Source organism: Procambarus clarkii, chromosome 11, assembly GCF_040958095.1.
Source record: "Procambarus clarkii isolate CNS0578487 chromosome 11, FALCON_Pclarkii_2.0, whole genome shotgun sequence".
NCBI lineage: Eukaryota > Metazoa > Arthropoda > Malacostraca > Decapoda > Cambaridae > Procambarus > Procambarus clarkii.
This window is the reverse complement of record NC_091160.1, coordinates 23359785-23371274: the sequence shown is the minus strand read 5'-3', so window position 1 is coordinate 23371274 and position 11490 is coordinate 23359785. Positions and strand designations below refer to the sequence as shown.

The window sequence follows — 11490 nt, the reverse complement described above, 5'->3', positions numbered from 1 at the left end:
TGCTTAATCTTTGTCACCTGGTCGTAGAATTCTATTAAGCCAGTCAAGCAAGATTTACCCTCCCTGAACCCATGTTGGCGATTTGTCACGAAGTCCCTTCTCTTCAGATGTGTTACCAGGTTTTTTCTCACGATCTTCTCCATCACCTTGCATGGTATACAAGTCAAGGACACTGGCCTGTAGTTCAGTGCCTCTTGCCTGTCGCGCTTTTTGTATATTGGGACCACATTCGCCGTCTTCCATATTTCTGGTAGGTCTCCCGTCTCCAGTGACTTACTATACACTATTGAGAGTGGCAAGCAAAGTGCCACTCAAAGTGTGTGTGTGTGTGTGTTTGTGTGTGTGTGTGTGTGTGTTTGTGTGTGTGTGTGTGTGTACTTACCTAGTTGTACTCACCTAGTTGTGCTTGAGGAGGGGGATGAGCTCTGGCTCTTTGGTCCCGCCTCTCAACCGTCAATCAACTGGTGTATATATTCCTGAGTGTGTACTCACCAATTTGTACTAACCTATTTGTGCTTGCGGGGGTTGAGCTTTGGCTATTTGGTCCTGCCTCTCAACCGTCAATCAACTGGTGTACAGATTCCTGAGCCTATTGGGTTCTATCATATCTACAGTTAAATCTGTGTGTGGAGTCGGCCTCCACCAAATCACTGCCTAATGCATTCCACCTGTTAACTACTCTGACACCGAAAAAGTTCTTTCTACCGTCCCTGTGGCTCATTTGGGTACTCAGTTTTCACCTGTGTCCCCTTGTTCGTGTACCACCAGTGTTTAATAGTTATTCCTTGTCAAGCCTGTGAATTCGCCAAAGGATTTTGAAGGTAGTGATCATGTCTCTCCTTACTCTTCTGTTTTCCAGTGTCGTAAGGTGCATTTCCTGGAGCATTTCCTCGTAACTCATGCCTCTTAATTCTGGGACTACTCTAGTGGTATATCTCTGAAGTTTTTTCCAGCTTCGTCTTGTGCTTGACAAGGTACGGGCTCCATGCTGGGGCCGCATACTCCAGGATTGGTCGTACGTATGTGGTATACAAGATTCTGAATGATTCCTTACACAGGTTCTTGAATGCTGTTCTAATGTTAGCCAGCCTCGCATATGCCGTAGACGTAATTCTTTTCATGTGGACTTCAGGAGACAGGTTTTGTATGATATCAACTCCTAGATCTTTCTCTCTGTCCGTTTCAAGAAGCACTTCATTTCCTATTCGGTATCCAGTGTCTGGTCTCCTATGTCCACCGCCTAGTTTCATGACTTTGCATTTACACGGGTTGAACTTTAGCAGTAATTTGTTGGACCATTCATTCAGTCTGTCTAGGTCATCTTGTAGCCTCCTACTGCCATCCTCTGTTTCAATCCTCCTCATAACTTTTGCATCATCAGCAAACAATGAGAGAAACGATTTTATACCCTCTGGGAGATCGCTTACATATATCAGAAACAGTATAGGTCCAAAGACTGACCCCTGCAGGACTCCACTTGTGGCGTCTCACCAATCGGATACCTCACCCCTCACAGTGACCTGTTGTCTTCTGTCTCTTAGGTAATCCCTTATCCAATGGAGTACCTCCCCTTTCACTCCAGCCTGCATCTCAAGCTTTTCACTAGCCTGTTGTGTGGTACTATGTCAAAGGCTTTCTGGCTATCCAAAAATATAGTCTGCCTACCCCTCTCTGTCTTGCCTGATTTTTGTTACCTGGTCGTATAATTCAATTAACCCTCTGAGGCAGGACTTGCCATCCCTGAAGCCATGTTGATGCTGTGTTACAAAGTTATTTCGCTCCAGGTGCTCCACTAGCTTTTTTCGCACAATCTTCTCCATCAGCTTGCATGGTTTGCAGGTTAGGGACACTGGCCTGTAGTTCAGTGCCTCCTGTCTACCCCCTTTCTTGTATATCGGGACTACTTTAGCTGCTTTCTAAATTTCTTTCAGTTCCCTTCTTGCCAGTGAATTATTATACACTATGGAGAGTGGCAATTGTGTGTGTGTGTGTGTGTGTGTGTGTGTGTAATTACCTAAGTGTAGTTACAGGATGAGAGCTACGCTCGTGGTGTCCCAGTCTTCCCAGCACTCTTTGTCATATAACGCTTTGAAACTACTGACGGTCTTGGCCTCCACCACCTTCTCACCTAACTTTTTCCAACTGTCTACCACTCTGTTTGCGAAAGTGAATTTTCTTATATTTCTTCACCATCTGTGTTTAGCTAGTTTAAATCTATGCCCTCTTGTTCTTAAAGTTCCAGGTCTCAGGAAATCTTCCCTATCGATATTATCAATTCCTGTTACTATTTTTTATGTAGTGACCATATCACCTTTTTTTCTTCTGTCTTCTAGTTTTGGCATATTTAATGTCTCTAACCTCTCCTCGTAGCTCTTGCCCTTCAGTTCTGGGAGCCACTTAGTAGCATGTCTTTGCACCTTTTCCAGTTTGCTGATGTGCTTCTTAAGATATGGGCACCACACAACCGCTGCATATTCTAGCTTTGGCCTAACAAATGTCGTGAACAATTTCTTTAGTAGATCGCCATCCATAGTGTGTGTGTACTCACCTAGTACTCACCTAGTTGTGTTTGCGGGGGTTGAGCTCTGGCTCTTTGGTCCCGCCGCTCAACCGTCAATCAACAGGTGTACAGATTCCAGAGCCTACTGGGATCTTTCATATCAACACTTGAAACTGTGTATGGAGTCAGCCTCCACCACATCACTTCCTAATGCATTCCATTTGTCAACCACTCTGACACTAAAAAAGTTCTTTCTAATATCTCTGTGGCTGATTTGGGCACTCAGTTTCCACCTGTGTCCCCTTGTGCGTGTGCCCCTTGTGTTAAATAGCCTGTCTTTATCTACCCTATCAATTCCCTTCAGAATCTTGAATGTGGTGATCATGTCTCCCCTAACTCTTCTGTCTTCAAGCGAAGTGAGGTTTAATTCCCGTAGTCTCTCCTTGTAGCTCATACCTCTCAGCTCGGGTACTAGTCTGGTGTCAAACCTTTGAACCTTTTCCAGGTTAGTCTTTTCCTTGACTAGATATGGACTCCATGCTGGGGCTGCATACTCCAGGATTGGCCGTGACATATGTGGTATACAAAGTTCTGAATGATTCTTTACACAAGTTTCTGAATGCCGTTCGTATGTTGGCCAGCCTGGCATATGCCGCTGATGTTATCGTCTTGATATGGGCTGCAGGAGACAGGTGTGTGTGTGTGTGTGTGTGTGTGTGTGTGTGTGTGTGTGTGTGTGTGTGTGTGTGTGTGTGTGTGTGTGTGTGTGTGTGTGTGTGTGTGTGTATTCACCTAGTTGTGCTTGCGGGAGTTGAGCTCTGCTCTTTCGGCCCGCCTCTTAACTGTCAATCAATCAACTGTTATTAACTACTAATTTTTTTCACACACACACCCAGGAAGCAGCCCGTAACAACTGTCTAACTCCCAGGTAACTATTTACTGATAGGTAACTCTGTAGGTAATAGGTAACTATTTACTGCTAGGTAAAGAAACTCTGCCCAATGTTCCTTGATGGCGCCGGGAATCGAACCCGGACTACAGGTTTACGAGTCCCGCGCACTGTCCACTCAACTACCAGCGCCCTGTGAATGTGTGTGTGTTTGTGTGTACTCACCTATTTGTGCTTGCGGGGGTTGAGCTTTGGCTCTTTGGTACCGCAAAGACTTTTTGTGTGTGCGTGTGAGTGTGTGTGTGTGTGCGTGCGCGAATGTGCTTGCGTGTGCGAATGTGTGTGTCTGTGTGAGTGTATGTTCATAATTAGAAGCCCATCCACTTGGGGTGGACGGTAGAGCAATGGTCTCGCTTTATGCAGGTCAGCGTTCAATTCCCTCTACCGTTCAAGTGGGTGGGCACCATTCCTTACCTCCGTCTCCACAGCCAGTGTGTGGAGCCGGCTACGGCCTTCAGCCAGGGTGTGGAGCCTGCTACGGCCTTCAGCCAGGGTGTGGAGCCTGCTACGGCCTTCAGCCAGGGTGTGGAGCCAGCTACGGCCTTCAGCCAGGGTGTGGAGCCTTTGTATGACCTTCAGCCAGGGTGTGGAGCCTGCTACGGCCTTCAGCCAGGGTGTGGAGCCTGCTACGGCCTTCAGCCAGGGTGTGGAGCCAGCTACGGCCTTCAGTCAGGGTGTGGAGCCTTTGTATGGCCTTCAGCCAGGGTGTGGAGCCAGCTACGGCTTTCAGCCAGGGATGTGGAGCCTGCTACAGCCTTCAGCCATTGTGTGGAGCCTGCTACGGCCTTCAGCCAGGGTGTGGAGCCTGCTACGGCCTTCAGCCAGGGTGTGGAGCCTGCTACGGCCTTCAGCCAGGGTGTGGAGCCAGCTACGGCCTTCAGCCAGGGTGTGGAGCCTGCTACGGCCTTCAGCCAGGGTGTGGAGCCTGCTACGGCTTTCAGCCAGGGTGTGGAGCCTGCTACGGCCTTCAGCCAGGGTGTGGAGCCTGCTATGGCCTTCAGCCAGGGTGTGGAGCCTGCTATGGCCTTCAGCCAGGGTGTGAACCCTGCTACGGCCTTCAGCCAGGGTGTGAACCCTGCTACGGCCTTCAGCCAGGGTGTGGAGCCTGCTATGGCCTTCAGCCAGGGTGTGGAGCCTGCTACGGCCTTCAGCCAGGGTGTGGAGCCTGCTATGGCCTTCAGCCAGGGTGCGAACCCTGCTACGGCCTTCAGCCAGGGTGTGAACCCTGCTACGGCCTTCAGCCAGGGTGTGAACCCTGCTACGGCCTTCAGCCAGTGTTTGGAGCCTGCTACGGCCTTCAGCCAGGGTGTGAACCCTGCTACGGCCTTCAGCCAGGGTGTGAACCCTGCTACGGCCTTCAGCCAGGGTGTGGAGCCAGTTACGGCCTTCAGCCAGGGTGTGGAGCTAGTTACGGCCTTCAGCCAGGGTGTGGAGCCAGTTACGGCCTTCAGCCAGGGTGTAGAGCCTGCTACGGCCTTCAGCCAGGGTGTGGAGCCTGCTACGGCCTTCAGCCAGGGTGTGAACCCTGCTATGGCCTTCAGCCAGGGTGTGAACCCTGCTACGGACTTCAGCCAGGGTGTGGAGGCTGCTACGGCATTCAGCCAGGGTGTGGAGCCTGCTATGGCCTTCAGCCAGGGTGTGGAGCCTGCTATGGCCTTCAGCCAGGGTGTGGAGCCTGCTACGGCCTTCAGCCAGGGTGTGGAGCCTGCTATGGCCTTCAGCCAGGGTGTGGAGCCTGCTATGGCCTTCAGCCAGGGTGTGGAGCCAGTTACGGCCTTCAGCCAGGGTGTGGAGCCTGCTACGGCCTTCAGCCAGGGTGTGGAGCCTGTTATGGCCATCAGCCAGGGTGTGGAGCCTGCTACGGCCTTCAGCCAGGGTGTGGAGCCTGCTATGGCCTTCAGCCAGGGTGTGGAGCTTGCTATGGCCTTCAGCCAGGGTGTGGAGCCAGTTACGGCCTTCAGCCAGGGTGTGGAGCCAGTTACGGCCTTCAGCCAGGGTGTGGAGCCTGCTACGGCCTTCAGCCAGGGTGTGGAGCCTATTAAAGGTCTCAGCTAAGGTGTGGACCCTACTGAAGCTCTCAGCTAGGGTGTGGACCCTACTGAAGCTCTCAGCTAGGGTGTGGGCCCTACTGAAGCTCTCAGCTAGGGTGTGGGCCCTACTGAAGCTCTCAGCTAGGGTGTATAGCACCAGTTCAGCTGCTACTACACGTCCCGTGCTAACGTAAAAAAATATTAGCATGACATTTTTGCTGGGCACGCGTCCAAGTTACGCTCCCACTACAGCATCCATATTCTCGTGTGTCTCATTACCATCTCCCTTCCCCCCCCGAGCTCTGCGTCTTAATTTTGTCTCTCAACATGTCTCATAATTCCTGACTCCCCGATGATGAAAAGTGAGGCTTGCACCAGCGAGGCTCAACTTGTCTCTCCACCAAAGAAGTCGACTCTTTTTTTATTTATTTTACGAAGTCGACCAATTTGTTAAACTTAAAAATTATGGCACCGAAATATGACGTTTTGTATGCATTAGCTTCAATTAGTTAGGTGGGCTGCGTGGGTTATAGTTCGTTTCTAGTTAGGCAAATCAGTTGCTTGTTTTACGGAAAGACAAATCTGGGGATTCGCCATTCCTCACGAAGCAAATCAGGACACTGTGTCCTCAAGCACCAGGGAGTGTCCGGACGATTGTCTGGCTCTCAAATCGAGCTGGATGCCTGGATTTCGCCGAGGCATTTTCTGTTATCTTTACCTCGTCTGTGTTCATCTAGAACAAAGAGGATATATAATAGGATTTATTCAATATGTGTCCTGCTCTTCGGTTTTCATGTTAAGTATTATATTTATTCTCTTCACAACGATATTCTATATTTTCTCTCAGTGTGCCAGAGAAAGTCATATTAGGCGAGAGACTGCAAGGCTAATGACCAGGTACCACTTTGCAACATGCAACTTTGCACATTTAAATATTGCGAGGAGATAAGCCTGAATGCCAATTAACGAGTCAGGTCACGGAAGTACATCACACAATCCTTGTCGCCTGATTTTGAAAATTTACCAAGTTCTTGGTAATAGCAACGAATCAAATATTTGGCGAACGTTCATGAGGATGGACGAGTTGTTCACAAATGATTACTTTTGAACATTTTTCGAACAATGACTCGCTCACTTCCAGTGTTCAAACCGTAGCTGTAAAATGACTCACTCCCATATTGCAAATACAAATTATTGGCAGCAAAACAAAAACACCCAACCTGACCTAACCTAACCAGACCTAACTTGACCTAACATAACCAGAGATAACCTGATCTAACCAGACCTAACTTGACCTAACATGACCAGAGATAACCTGATCTAACCAGGCCTAACCTGATCTAACATAACCTAACCTAGACCGAACTCTACACAACAATTCTAATATAAAATTTATATATTCATATGCGAGATAATACTGAACTACAGAGATAACATTTATTAATGCGTCTTAAGGGGGGGGGGTCGTTCGCAGCTTGGACGAGCATAGGAGCTTGAAGGGTAATTTCTTTGTGGGATGCGACAGAGCTTGCAATGGTCCAGGACGGAGCCTAAGGTCGCCACAGCCTCTATTTTCAGGCGTGTATGAGTTGAGTGTCTGTCAACAATGGTATTGTAACTTACTGTTTGGTATTGGTGTAATGTGTGTAGTGAACTTTGTGTTTGGAAGCATACAAGCATCTCTGTTTATAGTGTGTCTCCAGGGTACTGTTTAGAGAACAGGTTGGTGAAGCAGAGGTGTGAAATGGTAGTATTATTTGGTTGAATTTGGTAGAAACTAATAGGCAGGTTTGGCTCAGGTTAGGTAGTGAATGAACATCAGGACGACTTTTTCCGTCTAGATAACGATTTTTTTCTTTTAGATATCGACTTTTTTCGTCTAGATAGCGACTTTATTCGTCTAGATAACGACTTTTTTCTTCTAGATATTAGTGCTTCAAACCTGGGGGTGGGTTGTTCTCGACTTTCAAATAAGTCTTCAATGTTTCATCTTTGTTTTCTGTCTCCTAACCTTTTTCTAGCCTCATAATAAAACTTTTTTTTTTAAATTGCCACTTACTTATGTACTGCAAACCTTGTTACAGCTGAAATAATGGATTCCACTATTTCAGCTTTGCACAGACTCACAGCTACATTTTCTAAAGATATAGCAATTATTAAGGAAAAGGCGCCAAGCCACCATGACCATTTAGCACTTAAGATATGAGGACAAGAATCTGGGATGATATGAGGGATATAAAAGAAGGGAAGGCAAGGGAATTTACAAGGGGAAAGCTTTGCAAAGGGGACAGGATAAGGATTTGGGATGGGACGAGGGGAAAGGAATGGTGTCCAAACACTTGGACTGTCGGGTATCGAACTCCGACCTGCAAGAGGCGAACGAACCCGGAGGAATAAGACTTCCGGGTCAGTTACCAGCAGACAGGCTATTATATCCATGGGTCAGCGGGACAGTCCGAACACAAGGAGGTTTACTCCTACAGTATAACACATTATTACAAATATAGCACAAATGTGCCCTTGGAGTGGAGACATAGTCTGGAAATGAAGGATTCCCAGTGTGAAAACAACAATGTAAGTAAAAATAATCCGAATCCCAGACGAGGATTGGAACCTATATTCCCAGCGTATAAAGGTGCGAATCCTCATCACGGCTCCTGTGGATTTTCTCAGTGATATATCACGATAATGTGATTTCTCTGTGTGTGTAATCCCAGAGTGTTTACCTCGCCGGCCGGAGCTCCACCCACGGACTCCTCGCAACGAAACAAGATATTATTTAATAGATATTAAACTGAACGTTTTAAGGCCCTGCCAGGCTAAAAGACAATTATATATGTTTCTTCCACAAAGACGGTCCCAACTGTGGGCTTCCTCAACTTTTCACCAATCGATAAGTGTCAAATTTGAAGTTGTTTTAGCTAACCAGAAGCGTACGATCCTTTAAGCAGGTTAATATTTCGTGGACGATGCTAATTAGTCCGAAAAAGCGTCACTTTTGCAGAGCTTTCACTTTCACTAAAAGGATCAGAATTTTTACGCAGTGGTCTATTAGACACGAAACAATGAATAACAATTAGGATACATTTAGATTTAGGAAGACCTGGGTAAATAATGGTTTGAAAACAAGGTTGTTGATCTGTGGATCAGATTATCAGGTTACATATAAATGAAGTGGAATCACTCGATTGTTTCGAGTGATTCAAGTGAAGGTAAGCATTGTTTCGAGCGTAAGTACGTCATATACATGAATGAGTCTTGGTGGATAGAAACAGAAGCTGCATCGTATGGACCAAATGTTACTTCAGCAGTTTCTTTAATTCTTATGCTTTAATTCTTATGAGAAGTCTTAACACACAACACAGAAATCATCGATAGATACAGCGATAGCAGGCGGCTCGACATCTGCGAGGCACTACACATCAAAAAGACAACACCAGCAATCAACAGGCAATTAATGCACAACTATATTCTACCCACTTCAAGACTCCGTACCAATATAGAAGCATCAATAGGAAGTATGGGCCAATAGGCCCTCTGCAGTTACTTACATTCTTCCCTCTCATTCATCCAATTAATACCCAATGTTCCGTGTTCTGTCTTGTGTTGGTCAAAAGTTTGTTCACCTCATCCAAAACTGTTGCAACATATCACCTCACCCAAATGCGAGTATATAAGACAAGCTGTGTAAGTGTTAGCATTGTAATTGCTTACGGGCTCACCATAGCCCGTGCTACATGGACACTTCGTCCTAAGTAGCTAAATCTTTAACAACTAGTGTTAGCATAAGTAAAACTCTGTTTAGTGTTTTCAGGTTACAGTTGTGTGTGTGTAAACTAAAGTCTTTGAAAATGTAATAAGTTATTACGAAACGCGTTCAAGCGTCGCGTCAGACTAGAAATAAAAATTAATTTTGGAGAATTGATTTTTCAATTACCATCGACAGTAAAAAGAAACATAAGAAATATTGACAAAATTCGTGTTAGAATTATTAATTTTACCTTTTCGGTCATATTTAACAACATATATATATATATATATATATATATATATATATATATATATATATATATATATATATATAACTGAAAACTCACACCCCAGAAGTGACTCGAACCCATACTCCCACAACTGGTATGTACAGGGACGCCTTAATCCGCTTGACCATCACGACCGGACATAAGGAAGTGATAGCCGAGGCTATATGAACCACTTCCCCGCCGGCACTCGGATGGTAATCTTGGGCATAGCATTTTATCAAATCACCTCATTCTTTGGGGCACACGTGAGGAACACAAATGCAAACAAGCCTGAATGGTCCCCAGGACTATATACAACTGAAAACTCACACCCCAGAAGTGACTCGAACCCATACTCCCACAACTGGTATGTACAGGGACGCCTTAATCCGCTTGACCATCACGACCGGACATAAGGAAGTGATAGCCGAGGCTATATGAACCACTTCCCCGCCGGCACTCGGATGGTAATCTTGGGCATAGCATTTTATCAAATCACCTCATTCTTTGGGGCACACGTGAGGAACACAAATGCAAACAAGCCTGAATGGTCCCCAGGACTATATACAACTGAAAACTCACACCCCAGAAGTGACTCGAACCCATACTCCCACAACTGGTATGTACAGGGACGCCTTAATCCGCTTGACCATCACGACCGGACATAAGGAAGTGATAGCCGAGGCTATATGAACCACTTCCCCGCCGGCACTCGGATGGTAATCTTGGGCATAGCATTTTATCAAATCACCTCATTCTTTGGGGCACACGTGAGGAACACAAATGCAAACAAGCCTGAATGGTCCCCAGGACTATATACAACTGAAAACTCACACCCCAGAAGTGACTCGAACCCATACTCCCACAACTGGTATGTACAGGGACGCCTTAATCAGCTTGACCATCACGACCGGACATAAGGAAGTGATAGCCGAGGCTATATGAACCACTTCCCCGCCGGCACTCGGATGGTAATCTTGGGCATAGCATTTTATCAAATCACCTCATTCTTTGGGGCACACGTGAGGAACACAAATGCAAACAAGCCTGAATGGTCCCCAGGACTATATACAACTGAAAACTCACACCCCAGAAGTGACTCGAACCCATACTCCCACAACTGGTATGTACAGGGACGCCTTAATCCGCTTGACCATCACGACCGGACATAAGGAAGTGATAGCCGAGGCTATATGAACCACTTCCCCGCCGGCACTCGGATGGTAATCTTGGGCATAGCATTTTATCAAATCACCTCATTCTTTGGGGCACACGTGAGGAACACAAATGCAAACAAGCCTGAATGGTCCCCAGGACTATATACAACTGAAAACTCACACCCCAGAAGTGACTCGAACCCATACTCCCACAACTGGTATGTACAGGGACGCCTTAATCCGCTTGACCATCACGACCGGACATAAGGAAGTGATAGCCGAGGCTATATGAACCACTTCCCCGCCGGCACTCGGATGGTAATCTTGGGCATAGCATTTTATCAAATCACCTCATTCTTTGGGGCACACGTGAGGAACACAAATGCAAACAAGCCTGAATGGTCCCCAGGACTATATACAACTGAAAACTCACACCCCAGAAGTGACTCGAACCCATACTCCCACAACTGGTATGTACAGGGACGCCTTAATCCGCTTGACCATCACGACCGGACATAAGGAAGTGATAGCCGAGGCTATATGAACCACTTCCCCGCCGGCACTCGGATGGTAATCTTGGGCATAGCATTTTATCAAATCACCTCATTCTTTGGGGCACACGTGAGGAACACAAATGCAAACAAGCCTGAATGGTCCCCAGGACTATATACAACTGAAAACTCACACCCCAGAAGTGACTCGAACCCATACTCCCACAACTGGTATGTACAGGGACGCCTTAATCCGCTTGACCATCACGACCGGACATAAGGAAGTGATAGCCGAGGCTATATGAACCACTTCCCCGCCGGCACTCGGATGGTAATCTTGGGCA

The 11490-nt window shown here is 46.8% G+C and overlaps 1 protein-coding gene across 1 annotated transcript; it reads left to right on the top strand.

Annotated features, from left to right (window-relative positions):
- The first annotated feature begins 3806 nt into the window (after positions 1 to 3806).
- Positions 3807 to 5504, top strand: LOC123750320 (mucin-22-like). Its single transcript, XM_045732437.2, has one exon. The coding sequence runs from the start codon at positions 3807 to 3809 to the stop codon at positions 5502 to 5504; it is 1698 nt and encodes a 565-aa protein (XP_045588393.2).
- Positions 5505 to 11490: the final 5986 nt, after the last annotated feature.